At 41.7% G+C, this 18,466-nt stretch overlaps 1 protein-coding gene across 6 annotated transcripts; it reads left to right on the forward strand.

Annotated features, from left to right (window-relative positions):
• Nucleotides 1–1,837: 1,837 nt before the first annotated feature.
• Nucleotides 1,838–18,408, forward strand: rufy3 (RUN and FYVE domain containing 3). 6 transcript variants are annotated; one of them, XM_077600128.1, is made up of 17 exons: nucleotides 1,838–2,343; nucleotides 7,868–8,041; nucleotides 8,184–8,301; nucleotides 9,559–9,660; nucleotides 9,736–9,924; nucleotides 9,995–10,060; nucleotides 11,177–11,246; nucleotides 12,119–12,211; nucleotides 12,282–12,362; nucleotides 12,430–12,597; nucleotides 14,763–14,860; nucleotides 16,221–16,340; nucleotides 16,407–16,479; nucleotides 16,560–16,636; nucleotides 16,712–16,739; nucleotides 17,437–17,514; nucleotides 17,598–18,408. In XM_077600128.1, exons 1-17 carry the CDS (start codon nucleotides 2,091–2,093, stop codon nucleotides 17,766–17,768), a joined length of 1,959 nt encoding a protein of 652 aa, XP_077456254.1. In that variant the 5' UTR covers nucleotides 1,838–2,090; the 3' UTR covers nucleotides 17,769–18,408. The 6 variants fall into 6 exon arrangements, with proteins under 6 accessions (XP_077456254.1, XP_077456255.1, XP_077456258.1 ...); XM_077600129.1 differs by having other exon boundaries at nucleotides 1,839–2,343; nucleotides 17,617–18,408; XM_077600131.1 differs by lacking the exon at nucleotides 1,838–2,343 and adding an exon at nucleotides 4,766–5,261.
• Nucleotides 18,409–18,466: the final 58 nt, after the last annotated feature.

The following is an 18,466-nucleotide window of genomic DNA, read 5'->3' on the forward strand; positions in this document are numbered from 1 at the left end:
CTAACCCCTTTTTCAAAAGAGATTTTTTTTTATAGTGCAACAACTGTATTTTGGTTCTAAACAAGCAAGCCCTGCTTGTTATGAATAAAACTATGACTAAAACTGTGTCCAGCCAATGAAATGATGCGGTTCACGCCACCTGTGTTTACCTCTGCGGCATGGGTAAATGTTAAGGACATTGATTGGCTGCGTTAGTTACGCGTTATGCCTGTGTTTTGCAGGTTAGCATATAGCTAGCGGTTCGATAGAGCTTCTGCCAATCCTTTATCTGAGTAAAAAAGCGGTTCTTATAAGATGGAATGGCTGTCGGAGTATGTGCAAAGAAAAGAACAAGCGGTGAAATTGGGTGAGAAAGTTCTCTGCAAAACATGCAGCGAAAGCTAAAGTTGTAAGCAAGTTTTCCGATGAAAAAATATTGCATATAAACGGAAGCCTAGCTATTTCAAGTGACATATTCAGCAGAAAAGTCATTTGAATGAGAAGTGAGAAGGACAGACGTGAGAAATAAGGTAAAAAAAAAGTCAGATTTGTGCATATTCTGGAAGCGTTTATTAAGATGTTTTATTCATAGATATTAATCATTGAATTTAGTTTGACTAGAACATTTATGGGCAGTAGACCAGTGTAGTCTGCCTTTCGCCCGAAGACAGTTGGCTCCACGAACCCCCGCAACCCTTTCGAGCATGAGCGGTATGGAAGATGGATGGATGGACACATACCCGTCAACCTCGGCCAATTGCTCCCTTTATTAATGATTGCAATTCCCCTTATTAAGCGATAAAACAAACCATACAAATGCAACGCGGCACATATTTACTCACATATGGCGCACTTCAAAGTCCCAAATTTTCTCCAAAGTGGACCGGGTGCCTAATCAGTATGCACTAAATTCAAGATTCTGTAGATGTCGCTGTATGACGCTGACATTTTGACTGTCTAGGTACATTGGTTGTTGACGTGCTACATTTATACAGTGAAAAGGGTGGAAGTGTGAAATGGGAATGCACGTGCACATATCATGCTTAAAGCATCACAATATTAGCAGTCGATGATGACGATTTCATCTGCTACCAGTGACCAAGACGATCCGGAATAGAGCCAAAATGGGTAAGATCGGTTCTACAAAAAACATACTTAAAAAATCCTGTACAAAAGTTGTGATACGGTGTACACAATTTGAAATGATCAAAAAATGTATGAAATACAAGAAAAACATATAAGTTGACAGGTATGCAGACATGCTTATGACAGGTGTGTGCCCGTAGCAAGCAATTATGATATTACTCACACTGGTCCTCAGTGTGCTCAGGGAGGTTGTCTGTATGCCCAGACATATAAAAAATTAGAGGGAACATTGTTTAACACCTGCCCTTAATAGTCCATATATGACACGCAATGTGTTTGGACGGAGTGTGTGTGTGACGTGCACTTGTGCAGCTGCAGCACCAACGTCACATGTGTAAAGTGCATTATTGGACACAGGAGAGCGGACAGAGTTTGAGTTTGATTTATTTAATAAAAAGGACAATACATATTAATGAACATATACATGTTCATGTAAATTAACATATATATGTAAATATGTAAGATTATAGCCAAAGGCTAATTTCCATCTTTAGTCCCTTGTCCAGGTTGAAGATAAAATCAATTAGGCAATACAAGACAAAACATCGTGTGTGTACGTACGTCCATGGAGACAATGCAGGGTTGGCCTGATTAAATGTCTGGCCTGAAAAGGTCTTCCAGCACCGCCCTGGTTTAGTGCAAAATCAACCGCCAATGCGTCACACACACACAAAAAACATAAATAAATAAAAATCCCCCGACGCAAGATGGCCGCACGTTCTTTACGTCGACGTCTACTTTACGCATCTAGCATTATATGTGTACCGTCTACACGCGGCTCCAACGAAAAGGAGTGTAGATGATTGAATATCGGTGACCGGATTTTGTTTGACATCGGCTTTGTATTGGACTGCCATCGATGGCCACCGTTATGCAGGACCGAAGCTAGCCACGACCTTGCTGGATCATATCGCAGCGTCACATGTAGTGAGTCGGACCTGAGAAGATCGCTTCTATTAACGAGGATGGCGGACAAGAATTTACCCCGTCCTCGGTCAGCCTTGTCCGAGAGCCACGGCGATTCCTCGGACGAGAACGGCCACCGACAACGCGACGACAGCCCGGATGAGACGCTGTCGCCCACATCGGTGATTTACTTTAAAGAAGCGTTGAGTACCGCTAACGTGAGGTTCGGGAAGCATACGAACTCGTCGCTGTCCCCCACGCCGACGCGCAAATATGACTTCCACATAGAGAGGGTCGACTCCAAACGGAAAAGTGAGTACTTTGTCGGTGTTTTTCCAAAAAATGCACTTTTTTTAAATTGCACGTCGGCTTCACTTGCGGTCACCTGATTGGGAGTGGCTAAAATATTAAGTAGCTAAACCACCAAACATTTGATATGCTTGTCAATTTAAAACAAAATAAAAAGTCTGCTTTTATTTGCGTGTGCGTTTCACTTAAATTATTGTTATTATTCATAATTTGGAGAAAACGATACTGCTAATACCGCTACAAGCTAATGTCAACAAGTTTGGTGTATCACGTGAGCGTGTCCTGTGGTTGACTTCCTGTTTTTTTTTAACATTTGCCTAATTAAACCGTGATAATCTACGTCAGGATTATAAAACAAACAAAAAATGTTTTATATCTTTCCACTTTTCGAAATTGTACAATTTGATCTGATTCTAATTTGGAAAACATTTTGCTTGTTTATCATAGGGGTTCAAAAGTATCAATGCTGATATTTTGTGTCTGGATACGGTATTGGAGTTACCTGATTGCACTACCACATGCCGCAGATTTTTTTTATTGTCATGGAGTAAATTTGATTTTGCACTACTCTTAATAATATTGGTAATAGAGAATGTTTTTGCATTTTCCTTTTCTATATCAATACTCCGAAGAATACTTGCTACCATCTTAGATAGTACATAAACAGAAATGTTAAAAAAGAAACATACACAGTCAGTGTTTTTCCATGGGTGGCCATGTTTTTTTACTAAAACATAAATATGCCAAATCCTTGAATTGTGACAAAATTAACAGCAAATGACTTAGGAATGCCCCCATGATGAGAACGTGTCCCATAATAAACAGGAGATACCCTAAAATCAATAGCAAATGTTAAAAAATGTAAAGTACCGTATTTTCCGCACTATAAGGGGCACCCAAAAGCCTCCAATTTTTTCAATAGCTGACTATGTGCTTTATATATGGAATTTTTTTTTAAATAAACCATTCATTGAGGATGCGCCTTATAATGCGGTGCGCCTTATAGTGCGAAAAATACGGTAAGTGAACTAGGAAAGCCCAGAATGTACCAGAAGTGACCTAAAGGCAACAGGAACTTAGCTGTATGTAGCCAAAACTAACAAGGTGGTGGTGGACTTTGGGCTTATTCCCTTGGGTCGCCACGGTGAGCGTAGAATCGGCCGTTACATTTGACCAAAGTTTTACGTCGCATGCCCTTTCTGATGTAACCTACACATGCAGGAATTGAACCAGGCCACAACGGCAGCAGCGTGCATAGACCACTTTGTCACCATTGGGTTCGCCAAAACTAACGAGGTAGTGACCGAAAACCCAGAAATGGCCCAGAATCATCAATGAACAGAAATGACCCAGAAATTCCCTAAATTCAATAATGAAAGATCTAAAATATACAAGTAGCGACTGCAATTCCCCAAAATGAACAAGAAATTGGTGAAAATCAACAAGTGAACTGTAAGTACTCAGAATTAACTAGGAAGTAACCCAAAATTGGGCTCGGCGGCTGAGTGGTTAGCGCATCAACCTCACGTTGGGAGACCTCGGTTCAAATCCAGGTCGGTCCACCTGTGTAGAATTTGCATGTTCTCCCCAGGCCTGCGAGGGTTTTCTCCGGGTACTCCGGTTTCCTCCCACATTCCAAAGATGTGCATGGTTGGCTGTTTGGACACTCTAAATTGCCCCTAGGTATGGGTGTGAGCGTGAATGGTTGTTTGTCTCCTTGTGCCCTGCGATTGGCTGGTCACCAATTCAAGGTGTCCCCCGCCTCTGGCCTGAAGTCAACTGGGATAGGCTCCAGCACCCACCGCAACCCTAGTGAGGATAAAGCGGTTCAGAAAATGAGATGAGTAACCCAAAATTAACTAATAATTTGCCATAAACAACGATGTTATTTCAATTAGGAGGACTGACTTTCAATGCTCCTCCTTCAGTGCCATTGGTGGAAATAGATGTCATTCGCCCTCTATAAACATCAAGCTGTTGGAACGCATCAGTCTGACATCACATCCACTACCGCTTGATCGGCCTATCATTTCGTCCTTTTTGGGATTTTCCCACGTCTCCATTAGACATGGGGTGAGAAGCTCAGTCATCCGGGAGGGGGCACTGTGTAGAGCTGCTGTTCCTTCATATCAAGACTAGCCAGATGAGGTGGCTCGGGCATTTGATTAGGATATCTCCTGGATGTGTCCTTTGTGGGGTGTTCCAGGCAGGTCCACCTGGGAGGATCCACTTGAAAGAGCTGGGTGAAGTGGCTGCGGAGAGCATGGGGAGCTGGGGAGCATTTCCGCTGAAGCTGCTGCCCTCATGACCTGACCTCGGGATAGAAAGAAACAGTACTTTGGTAATGAGTGGGAAGAACCATTCTCCCTTACCCCTCCCTTCTTCCCTCTCCCTCTCTCTCTCGCTCTCTCACACCATCTGGTCACGTGACGCCGCGCTGTCTGCTACGACTGCTACAACGGTCGGCCATCTTGGTCAACACCCAGTGTGCATCCAGGCACCAACAGTTTGAGAATAGGGTGCAGGGAAATGCTTTTTTATTCTTCTCTGCCTTAAAATCCCTCCACTGCACAAAAGGGAAGACGAGGGTGGGAAAGGTGGTGGAGGAGCGAGCAAGCACATTGCAGCGTGACGGGGAGGAGGACAGACACCTGCTCCAGGCATCCTTTTTGTCCCCTGCTCGGGAATTTCGGGGTAGGAACCCTTTGCTGGTTTTTCTTTTTGCCAAGTCATCTTAGTCATCATGTCGGATTTGACGCCCCAGAGTGAGACACCAACACCCACCACCGACAAGATCACGCAGGCTGCCCGGGAAACCATCTATCTGTGTAACTTCCGTGTGTCAGTGGATGGCGAGTGGCTGTGCCTACGCGAGCTCAATGACATCTCCCTCACGCCGGATCCCGAACCGGCCCACGAAGGTAGGACAGTGAGCGGCCTCTGGATGCCGTTGTCAAAAACGGCCATGAGTCTGCAGTTGAGGATGCGCTGCTTGTTGACGCTGGCCACGCCTTCCCAATAATCACCTAAATTAAAGTGTTTTTTAACCACTTTGCCATGGCACACTGTCGTAATGCAGTAGTGTCTGCAAATGTCACAATCCACCAGAAACAGGATTTCGCTTTAGAAAATTCATTTACGATGGCAAAAATACAAATTTGCAAATTTTCTAAATGCTACTCATCCTACAGTTTTTGTCCCATTCACATAATGCACACATTATAGAATACAGGCGTACAAAGGTTATCAGCCAGTTTTTGGCAAAAAAATGTACAAACTCACCAAAATTTGACAAATATTTCTCAATAAATTTTTAATGGCACCATCAACACCAATGAAAAAAAAAAAGTATTTACTCCTTTTGATTGTCAACTTGGACAAAATAATCTCCATGGGTGATGAGAAAATGCCCTCAAATCATCAGTGAGTGACTCAAAATAAACAGGAAGTTAGTCGGAGTGGCCCCAAAATCAATAGAAAGCAGCGGTGGTCCGTGAATTTTCTAGCGACGCCTTCAGCTGTCAGAATCAATCCAACCCTCAAAAACTATTTTATGGCTATAAAACCTCTACTGCAGCTACAGCTTGCAACACATAAAAAATCATGAATAATAACCTCATACAATTGAAATATTTAGGAATATAGCCATATTTTACTCACCAAAAATCCTTTTTACCCCATCCTCCTTTTCTATAGCCATCGAAGCTAATGCTGAGAGTCGAGCCTATCCTGTCCTATCCTGGCAAATGTATTTATTTGTTTTAGCGCTGAAAATGTTCGTTCCCGGTTGTAACAGGCTTGCTTGCTTTGGAGTTGTCCGACCTTTCTTAATGATGTCCAGCTTTTTTTCTTGAAAAGTCCGTCTTGAAAATGGCTTTGACAGTAAATGTGCAAAAAAATCTATTTCTTCTCCTCCTTCAGCCATTGCGGGTTGACAAAACCGCTATTAAATCAACACAACAATATATTTGCTTGTGCAGCTCGCTCCAGATACAGTTTGGTAGCTCTGGCTAGTCCACTCTATCACTAGCCAATCATAGTTGGTGAAAGCGATGACGTATCCCTACGCCTGTGAGAAGGCAATGACGTATCCCTACGCCTGCGAGAAGGCCTTGGTGTCACCAAATCGAATTCTGATTGGTTCAAGCCACAGTCTTATCGATGCTTGTTTAATACAGAAAAGCCTGCAGATCTGATTGTGAAGGCCTTGAGGCAGATTTCTGACCCTGGCAACAAATAATGGCTGAAATGTGATTCCTTAAATGCTTCAATATGAAAACACACATCTGGAAGCAGTGCAACCAGGGGGAAAAGCAATGAAAGGAAGCTAACAGACAATTTGGAATTATTTAATAAGTATTCATGGATATAATCATCTATATAATTAACATCAGTCTGTGATTCAGATATTTCTTAGGACAGCAGAGAAAGCCTTGAAGGCCCTGATGGGACACCACTGATAGAAAGTGACCACAGAATCCCCTAAAATATGGCTGAAGGAAAACAATATTTACATGGAAGTGACCCTAAAGTTACCAGATAGTGATCTATAGCAAGTGACCTTGGAATGCTCCAAAATCATCAGAAAGTTACCCAAAATCAACAGGAAGTCTACCAGAAATGTCCCCAAATCATTCGTATTTATATCGTAATTATCCATCTAATTTTTTGGGGGGACCGCTTTATCCTCATTAGGATCGCGGGGCGTGCTGGAGCCTATTCCAGCTGGAAATAAGTGTTTGGGTCCTTCTACGTCAGTTTTACAGTCAGTTTCTATGTGCATTTTACAGTCAGTAATTCCACCATGTGCCATGCTGAAGTCGCACATGCATTATGTGCAAATGTCGGTCCTTTTGGAGACCGCTTCAACATGGGATATTTCGTTGAATACAAACAAATAAACTTCTGCGAGTGTTGGTTATCTTATTAGAAGTTTCATCCAAATTTTTGCGCTTAACCCTAACAGGCATATTGATAAGACTTACCAGTGCTGTGTACGCCTAATTCCTTTAGAACAACCCCGGGAATGATCGAATTTGTTTCAAAACAAAAGACTGGTGGATTATTCAGCCTTAATTATACTCACTTCCCTTATGAAAAAAACAAAATGAACGTCGCACAAGACGAGTCACTTGTCAGAACTTGTAACTCGGCTGATTCACAATGTACTCGTGTTACCGAATTCATCCGGTTTACAGTGCAGTTGAATCAAACGCGGAAGTAAGATGCGGAAGCCGAAGCGATGGTGTGAATTTCGAGGCATTTAAATTGGAAATGTAGGACTTTTCCGAAATGGTTGCTTCAAAAAAATTCAAATGCCAATTTTTTTTCCCGGAGTTTAGGGAAGTTGTCCGGAGTCCCTGATTTTGCGTTGCTTTTCCGGGTAAACTCCGGAAATTCCGGAGTAGTTGGCAGCTCTGTGTTAATGATGGACATGGTGAAGGTCAATAGAAAGTTTTATATTGATTTGCCAATGTATACCCTCATTGTACCGCACTAATCAGCAGATTTGCATTGTCCTGTATAGATCCCAAGGACCCCATCACCATTGAGAGGCTGAACCTAATGAACATGGCGAAGCTGAGCATCAAGGGCCTTATCGAGTCAGCGCTCAATCTGGGTCGCACGCTAGACTCAGACTACGCCCCTCTACAGCAGTTTTTCGTGGTCATGGAGCACTGCCTCAAGCATGGCTTGAAAGGTAACACGACTACGTTTGTCATTTTTTCCCATCCATTTGGACCGGGAAGGGCCGGCAGGCATCGAACAATCCAAATGGAGGGGATGTCTATCGCATGTATGGAAGATGCTTTTGAGAGAAAATTATTCTTATCCTTTTTCAGCGAAGAAGACCTTCCTGGGGCAGAACAAGTCATTCTGGGGAGCCTTGGAGCTGGTGGAGAAATTGACGCCCGAAGCCGGCGAGATCACAGCCAGCGTCAAAGACCTGCCTGGTCTCAAGTCAGTCCAAATTCCACTATTCCCAAATATTGCAGTTTGCAAGTTCTATATTTTTTAATCATCTTTGATTTAAAAATAAAAATTATAATAACCCGACGTGATTTAACGTGTAAATGCATCTATCGCCTAGGCCTACTGTACGTTTGACAATAATCCCTTTGTTCGTTTGAGTTATCTTGAGCGCAAACAAGTGAATTCAATTTTTGGCCATGTAACCTCCTGGCACCAAAATTTAATCACCTCCTGTGTTTTTTATTACAACCATATTAATCTGCTTTTTCATTCTTGAGTTTTTTTTAAAACATATAGACAAATAAAATAACACATTTGCAGACTGTGTTAAGACATTCAATGTCATTGGCAATGAGGGACATCCAATCATTAAATTAGCTTTTATTTTTAATAATTTGCGATTTAAAAAATTGTGAATTTGAATATAAAAGTAAAAAATAAATAAATACTAAATCATTTTATTGGATAGACCTTCTGCACATTTGATAATAATCTGGTTATTTGCTCTTGAACTATCAAGAATGCAAACACAAATTTTGGCCCAGTGACCTTTGACCTCATGGCGAACAAATTTAATTACCGCTTCCATTTCATATTAAAACACTTTACTCGTTATCTTAAACATACCAACAGGTTAGAGCAGGGATCGGGAACCATTTTGATGGAAAGAGCCATAAACAATTCATATTTTTTTAAATGTTAATCCTTGAGAGCCATGTCAACATACATGAAAATGTGTGCCTTTTTTAGTGTGCCCCTTTTAAGTATAAAAAGTCCCTGAATTATTTTGACAACATTTTTACGTTGTTGCGAATCAATGAGTATCAATTAGAATATCCATGCAGAAGAGTGTAATGAAAAAAAATTATGATCATAAGGCGCTGGAGGTAGTGTCAATGCCAATCATACCAACGTAACGCTCATATTCCTGCGCTTTCTCACCAACAGTTTCCATAGTTTACCTCACAGGTTAGCGAAGAGCCATATGCACCCTTCAAAAGAGCCATATGTGGCTCCCGAGCCATAGGTTCCCTACCCCTTGGTTAGAGGATTGTTAACTCAGCGCCCTGACGACACTAGATGTACAATCATGTAATTTATGAATTTGAAAAAAAATGTTTTTTTTTATTCGGAATGAAGAATACTCAAATGAATACATAAACTCCATATAACACCTAGACCTATGATGAATATTTCCATTTTCTTGTTTGACTTCACTGAATAATCTTGAATTCTGAACGGCAGGACGCCTTTAGGACGAGGCCGTGCTTGGTTACGTCTGGCTTTGATGCAAAAGAAGTTGTCCGACTACATGAAAACCATAATCAACAGGAAAGACCTTCTGAGGTTCGGACCATGCAACCGAGTCACCTTCTTCTCACCAAAACACGGCACATAAGTCACTTTTGTACATTTTTGCAGTGAATTCTATGAGCCCAACGCGCTAATGATGGAGGAGGAGGGCGCTGTCATCGCCGGCCTGCTGGTGGGGCTCAACGTCATCGACGCCAACCTATGCATGAAAGGAGAAGACCTGGACTCGCAGGTCGGCGTCATCGATTTCTCAATGTACCTCAAAGATGGCGGCCCCAGTAGCAAGAGTGCGGAAGGGTGAGCTCGCGCGTCAACCCATCAAAAATGTAAAACTCCGAAAGCGTCACATTACTTCTTCATCCGTCAGCGACGGTCAGATCACCGCCATACTTGATCAGAAGAATTACGTAGAGGAGCTCAACAGACATTTGAGGTTTGTCACACTGTGTTAACTCGCTCACTGCTAGTCCAGATTGTATTTTTGTACTTAGTGAAAGAACACATTCATTAAAAACAGATAATGACAGTTACAGTTATACCTTGAGATACGAGCTTAATGCGTTCCGGGACTGAGCTCGTACGTCAATTTACTCGTATCTCAAATCAAGGTTTCCCATAGAAATGAACTAAATACAAATTAATTCGTTCCCACCCTCTGAAAAAACACACCAAAAAACAGGATATTACAATGGAAAAACATATTTTAATTGGTTGTAATTCACCACCTACTAACAGAGTAACAAATAACTAGTGGTTATGATGTTTAATAATAAAATGCTACAATACAACGCTGAATTTGCGGATGAGAGAGAGAGAGACTTGACGGATGCGCTCGTAACGTAACATAAACTTTAAATTTAACTTAAATGAACTTAGATTCCTATACACACACACTTAAAAAAAGTTTTAATCTTACGTTACACTAAATATAAACCTTCTTGTGCAATAACCAAGGCAAAGAGGCTTTTGAGGCGAACTTCCTGCTTCTTCAGCCGTATTGGCGAGCCAGCTCAGTCACGCGTAACTTACTCATGATTTTCGATTATTTCGTGCTTAATATCGATTGTCATCATACACCTTTTCTTCGCACTACCCTTCATTGCAGCGGCTTGCTTTGGACCCCTTGTGTTCCCCTTAATTTTGCACTTCACACAAAAAAAACACGGAAAAAATGCAACGTTCCGCCCAGGGCTCATAGAGATCTTCACACGAGGGAGATGGGGCGAAAAAGACAGTGGGCTGAAATCACAAGTAGCCTCTCGCTGTCTCGTATGCTTGTATCTCAAAAAATTTTCTTATCTCAAGGTAAATATTTGATCGGAATTTTACCCGTATCTCAAATTCTTCGTATGTCGGGGAACTCGTATGTCAAGGTATTACTGTATTAATAAATGTTTTATTTCACTAACAACTCTCGACTCCAATCAATTTGGACAGGGAGTCCTGACGGAGTCCCAGTCCAAACAGATTGGACGTTTGTCACCATCAATGGCAGCCAAAGAGTTGCATCAAAAGGGGTACAAATAATGAAGTGTGTTTCCCCGTGTAGCGCTTCAGTAAATAATCTCCAGGCCAAAGTGGACGCGTTGGAGAAGTCCAACACGAAGCTCACGGAAGAGGTGAGAATGGAAAAAATGCTTCAGTCTAATAATGGAGCGAGTGTCACATCCTGTTTATTTTTTGGTAATTTTCCATGGGTTTTGGTTGAAATCCATGTCACTTCCTGTTATTTAATTTTGGATTATTTCTGGGTTGTTTGCTCTTTATTTTGGTTTGGTTCCTTGTCAATTCTTGAGTTTAGGTCACTTTCAATTGACTTTGTTCAGTTCCATTTCACTTCCTTTCTTTATAGTCATTTCCAGGTCACTTCCCATTGAGGTCACCTTCTCTTGGTTTTTTGGCATTTTGTGGTCACTTTCTGCTTATTTTGGTTAAATTCCATGTGATTGCTTATTGATTTTGTGTCTCTTCCGGATCCCTTCCCCATGTGATTTTGGGGGATTTTAAGAAAATTTAATTCTTGTTCTGGCTCCTAACAATTTGATTTTTTGGGGGAAATTACTGGTATTGAATTGAGTGCCCTATCAAAGTATAACTGTAATATTCAATAAGGTGCTCAAGGCACACATTCATCAAACCAATAAGTAAAATAATATATAAAAGTCTCATCTCTTCTCAATTTCGGAACCGCTTTATCCTCGCTAGGATCGCGGGTGGTGCTGGAGCCTATCCCAACTGACTTCGGGCCAGAGGAGGAGGGCACCCTGAATTGGTGGCCAGCCAATCGCAGGGCACAAGGAGACAAACAACCATTCATGCTCACACTCATACCTAGGGCCAATTAGCCTGGATTTATAAATAAAATCTATGATGAACAAATATCTGGTGCTCGCCTATTGAAGGCGTGCCTTCTCATTCGTAAAATGTTACTGTGACATCATCATACAAGGACCAAATACATGGCAATTGTGCTATTTCTTTATTTGCTCAGCTGGCGGTGGCCAACAACCGGATCATCACCCTCCAAGAAGATGTGGAGCGGGTGAAAGAGGAGAGTTCCTATCAGCTGGAGTCCAACAGGAAGGTGAATAAAAGTCTGGTACTCTGTGATCATCCTGCTGCACTGCATTCATTGCCCTTTTCCAACCTCTAAGGCTCTCAGAAGCGAATCAGGGGAAGGGCCGGCGCTGGGCGAAACGCGCAAGCAGCTCAAGGAGGAGACGCTGCTCCGACTGGTGATCTGCTCGCTGTAAGCCAAGGCGGGGAGAAAAAAGTAAAGGATATCATTTTTTCCTCTTTTAGGACGTGGAGAAGGAGTTGGAGGTACAGATTGGCATGAAGCAGGAGATGGAGCTGTCCATGAAGATGCTAGAGAAGGATGTGTGCGAGAAGCAGGACGCGCTGGCCGAATTGCGGCAGCAGCTGGACGACCTGCGTCTCATCAACCAGCAGCTCAGCCACAAGTCGCAGGTAACACAAAATACGCAAATTGTCAAATTAAATATATACAATTTTTTTCTTATTAATTAAAAAAAAATACATTTTCAGGTTTCCCCCAGTGCTTTGTAAATCTAGCAGACTGAATTACTAGATAAACCCGTGTTAGAAAGGAATCATATCAAAAGTATACCAAAACAAATCTCCATTTGGAAAAGAATAGAGGACAATGATTTTTTTTCCACTGGACCATCGAGAATATATTGAGAAATGTTTGTCAGAGTTTGGCTCGATAGTGCTCTTTGACATTTAATGGCCACTGTGTTTTCATGTGCGTGCCTATGCCACTAGGGGGAGGTAAAATGCATAATATTGACAGTTGTTAAAGATGTACAGTGGTACCTCGACATACGAGTGGCCTGACATACGAGCAATTCGAGTAAAATTTCGGGCAAATATTTATCTTGAGATACAAGACAAATTTTGATATACGAGCAGACAGTGGACGCGAGATGCTGCTCATAAGAACATCATGGGCACTGTCTCTCTCCCCGCAACTCCCTTGTGTAATGTCTCTGTGGTCGCAACTCCCTCTTTGTAATGTCTCTGTGGTCGCAACTCCCTCTTTGTAATGTCTCTGTGGTCGCAACTCCCTCTTTGTAATGTCTCTGTGAGCACTGGGCGGAGCATTGCATTTTTTCTGTGTTTTTTGCGTTAGTCATTGCGAGGCGATCGCTAATACGAGAGTTATATATGCTACTTCTCGTTGGCAAGTGGTCGTGCGTTATCCTATTGTGAGGACATTTGTGTGCATCATTTTGGGAATATTTTGAAGGGAATACAAACTCAAACAACCCTCGATATTGACTGAAAGTCAGTGTGGAGGCGGGGCAAAAAGAGCCAACCCGGGAGAAGAAAGGTATCAAAATGCCAAACAAAATTAGAATTAAGTTTAGTGTTAGATTTGATTAAACTCATTTTTGAGTGTCTGCATCGTAATCCAAGTTCATTTAAATTGGTTTGTTATTTTACCAGTGCGTTGCCGTGCAAAAATTACCCTATCGAGGGTTGTTTGCTTTTGTTTTCCCTTCAAAATATTCCAAAAATGATGCAAACAAATGTCCTCACAAAAGGATAACGCACAACCACTTCTCGTATTAGCGAACAAGCTGCGTCATTCGCACTGACTGACAGGATCTTTTTCGTAACTCAAGTCACCCATTTGCACCTGAACCTGAAACGTTCATACCTAGATGCATTCGTAAGTAGAGGTATGACTGTATTATTTGTTGTGTTTCACACAAAGAATATTGCAGTAGAGGATTTGGGCCACTGAAGAAAAAAAGCCGGTGCAATGAAGGGATAAAGGGTAGTGCAAAGAAAAGGCGTATGATGACAATCGATATTAAGCACGAAATAATTGAAAAACATGAGTAATGTACGCGTGACTGAACTAACTCGCCAATACGTATGGAGAAGCAGGAAGTTCGCCTCAAAAGCCGCGGTGGAATATCTTAACCTCCTTGGCTTGGTTATTACACAAGAAGGTTTAAATTTAGTGTATCGTAAGATTAAAACTTTTTTTAAGTGTGTGTATAGGAATACGTTGTTTTAAGTTCAATTTAAAGTTTATGTTATGCTATGAGTGCATCCGTCAAATCTCTCTCTTTCTCTCCCTCCCATCCGCGAACTCCGCGTTGTATTTAATAATTCCTCATTTTATTATTGAACATCATAACCACTAGTTATTTGTTACCCTGTTAGTGGATGGTGAATTACAAACAAAAAAAATGTTTTTCCATTGTAATATCCTGTTTTTGGTGTTTTTTTCACAAATTAATTTGTATTTAGTTCATTTCTATGGGAAACGTTGATTTGAGATACAATTAAATCGACATACGAGCTCAGTCCCGGAACGCATTAAGCTCGTATCTCAAGGTATGACTGTACCAATTTTTAGTCACAAATTATGCGTGCGCATTATACATGGGTGCACGTTATACTCTAATAAATATGGTATATGTCAGGGTTTTATTTCTGGCTGCTGCCATCTTAACTAATTGCCTGCCATTGACAAGTATAGGTGGAAAGAGTGGCTGTGAAGCTGTATTTTTCAGTGCCATTGACGCCACTGGACCAATCCATTTTGTACGCAGGAACACTGCAAAGTGTTAACAAGTGTGTCTCTTTTTTGTCAGAGCGCTGACAGCAGCTCCAAGCAGAAGAGCGAGGCCGTGGCTCGCCTGGAGGACAAAATCAGCCAAATGTCCAGTACCATCAGACAGCTGGAGAACAGGTGAGCCCCTATCAACCATACCTTTGCAATGCCAGTGTAATATCTTTTCATTCAAAAATCTGATTGTTTTTTTCTCCGACATCTCTTTTTCTTCATCAACTTTAATTTTTTGGGGGGTTTGGGGGACTTGCATTTTTGACCGATGCGTTTAGCGAGAAACATTTGGCGAAGCAGGCTAGAAACCTCAACTCGGCTGCGGGGAAACTCCTCCAGCTGCAGCAGTAACGCGCTAATTTAACCCCCCCACCCTTTCCCCTGCCTTCGAGTAGAGCTGACTCACTGCGGGAAATACTTCGTGCTTCTGGTCATCATTGCCCCCCCTATGTCGGAGAGGCACTCCGAATTTGGGGATTTAAAGCTGTATGTCAACATTCGTCCTTGTAAGTGTTAGGCTAATAAAAACAGCGACTGAAAACGGCTTTTGGTGAGTTTTGACAATCTGATTTAAAAAAAAAAACAAACACCCGAAAAAAATTAACTCATTCAGTGCCATTGACAATGATTGACGTCCATTCATGTAGTTTCAAATTCTTTGAATGAGTTTATTACAAGGGGGCGTCCAATATTTTCAAAGCGGGAGGTTGGCAGCAAATAAATGTTAAACCCTCCCTCTTCAGTGCTGTCAATGGCAGGCAATCAGTTAACCTTTTTTTTTTGCAACTCATTGAAATATTCGGAAATTTCTAAATAAAACTACTTTAGATAGTCTTCAATTCAACAAATCTATAGGATGTGGCCCAAAATCAACAGGAATGACAATGTCAACAGAATGTGATGTAGAAATGACAAAATGAATAGGATGTTTCAAAATATCAATTGGAAGTGGCTAATGTCAACAGGAAGTGATGAAGAAATGCCTTCAAAAATCAATAGTGACTAGAAAGCAACAGGTAGTGAATAATAAATGTTCAGATATTAATAGCCAATGTGAACAGGAACTAACCGAAAAATTCCTCAAAACCATCAAGTGACCAGATATCAATACAAAGTGACCTAAAATGCTCCCAAAACGATAGGTCACCCACAAATGCCCCATAATTTAGTGTCCCAGACTCTACTGGAAATGGCCCATAAATGCCCCAAAATTATTAGGAAGTGACCTGTTAATTCCCTGCCAGATCATCGCATTTCACATCGATTATTACATTTAATGCCGTCAGTGGCAGCCAATGAGAGCCTCATAAACGAAAGAATACTTTTTTTAAGTTCCCAAACACGTGTCCACACTACATATCCATTTCAATTTTCTGTTTCTTCACTTCAGTCCGCATTCGTTTTCATTTATTTATTTATTTTTTATTTCAAAGTTGTTTTTGCATCCTTCCATTGCAATTTTCCACCCCTACCACAAAAAACTCAGATGTAAGCAGGCTGAACGGGAAAAAGAGGTGGCGTTGGAGGCCAACCGCCTCTTTAAGCGTGAATTTGGGGACAAGATTGAGAGTCTGGAGGTCGAGCTGGAGCGACTGAGGAAACCCAGGTGAGCACCCATAGTTTAAAATGAGAACATTAAAAAACAAGTTAATGCTACCTCAACCACAACCAGGACCGAGGCTGTGGCAGAGCAGCGAATGGATCGCCACCTTGCCGCCGTTGAGCCACAGCAAGACCTCCCCCAAGTACAGCGAGGGCTTGCACTCAAATAGGCTGGACGGTGATCCGTCCGGCGCGGGTTGTTAATGAGGCTTTCGTGTCGTAGCCTCGCCCGGGATCACCGGTGACCACCCGAGAGCGGCAAGCAATGGCGGAGGACCAAAGTGGCCTCGATTCCAGCTTGTATGTACTTTGAATAGTGTGGTAGACATTTGGAACTATTCTAAATCGAGGAATTCTTGTTTGTCTCCTTTTAAGGTCCCTTGGCAACTCTGACGATGGAGAGGTAAGAAACCTTTGGTTTTCTGTATAAAATTTATATATTTCAGTCCAGTTTTTACAGAAATCAAGGCGCACAAAAGAAATGTACTCCACTAAAATTTGACAAAACCACATTTTCAATGGCCCCATTATTTTCTAACTCCCATAAAACAACGTCCATTCACTCTGATTGACTTTTCCTCCTCGACCTGCATTGGCGGTCAATTGTTAATAAATATATAAAAAGTGACCTGTGAATTCCCCAAAATCATCACCAAGTGACCCCTTTAAGTGCCTTAAAATCAACAGGAAGTGGCCTGTAAATTCCCCATAATCAACTGGAAAAGATACAAAATGTGATTCTGTAATACCACACAATCATCAGAAAGTGAACTGTCAGTGCCCCAAAACCAAAAGAAAGTGACCCAAAATCAAACAGGAAGTGACAATTGAACAGAAAGTAACCCTGACCTGTCTTTAAATCAAAAGGATGTGATCCAAAATGTAGAAGTGACCCGTGAGTATACTAAACGTTTCAAGGAAGTCACACAAAATTAACTCATTGCAACGATAGACGTCCAATTTATTTAAACCGTTAATCATCATGTTTCAGCGCCCATGGATGCTTGTTCATTAGACGCCCTCTTAGTCAAAATAGATTGAACATCCAGCAGCATCAATGAGTTGGTATAAAATGGCATGTAAACTTTGTTTATGCCCAGGACGAGTCTCTTGAGAACATCAGTGAAGCTTCCCTATGCAGCATGTGCGAGCAGGAAGCCTCTCTCGTCAAGATAAAGGTACCACTTGGATTAAAGCAAAAAATGTCCAATCCACCCATCTAAACCAGCGAGGTCATCGGAGCATATTGGAAAAAGCGTAGCCTTTTGTTCCTTTTTCAGAGACAGTGCAAGAAGTGCAGCGGTGTCTTCTGCGAGGCCTGCGTCGCCAACGAGCTGCCGCTGCCGTCGTCCATCTTGCCGGCAGCTGTCTGTGCTGCCTGTTACACGCTCCTGCTACAGCAATATGCATCCACGTCACCGGTGTAGACTGAAGCAAGTGACGAAATGTTTTCCTGACACAACTGGAACTCGAGCGGGACTTTTTTTGACGGATCTTCGTGTCACGATACGGAAAATGTAGTATAAACAACAGAAGAATCGAAGTGACCGGCTTCTAATTAACTAGCCCAACTTGACAAAACCTTTTGTCAAAAAATACATTCATTTTCAACACCCACAAAAGTTTCCATTCACTCCTTTTGATTTTCAACATACACCCGCAAAACAAAAACTGTTGGAATTATTGTAAATAAGTTATCCTGATTTTAGTTTAGACTGTCGAAATGTTAGTTAATAGAATTGGAGTGTCTTGAGCCCTGGGGGAGTTTCACCTTATTCAACAAAGAGGAACTACCCCAGGGGGCTGGAGCCTGTTTGAACCATTGTGTGAAGATTGCGGGAGGTAGGGAAAGATACTGTAAAGGTGTTACCTTGAAGGAGCATATGGTCATGATCAAAGAACCTTTTGTAACTGAGAGATATCCCTCTCTTTCCTTTGATCAGCTTGAAACTTCCTGTAACTTGGACAATAAGAGACTTGGCGAGAGGAGACATCTTCAGAGTGTGTCGGAGGATTGAGACGCGAACAGTCCCGAGACCCTCTCATTTTTAAATAAAATAACCTCAATTCTTTGTGTTCTTACTTCTTTCAGATTGGTGATACAAATGTCTGGTGTTTAAACCTAACAAA

Source organism: Stigmatopora argus, chromosome 5 (assembly GCF_051989625.1).
Source record: "Stigmatopora argus isolate UIUO_Sarg chromosome 5, RoL_Sarg_1.0, whole genome shotgun sequence".
Lineage (NCBI taxonomy): Eukaryota > Metazoa > Chordata > Actinopteri > Syngnathiformes > Syngnathidae > Stigmatopora > Stigmatopora argus.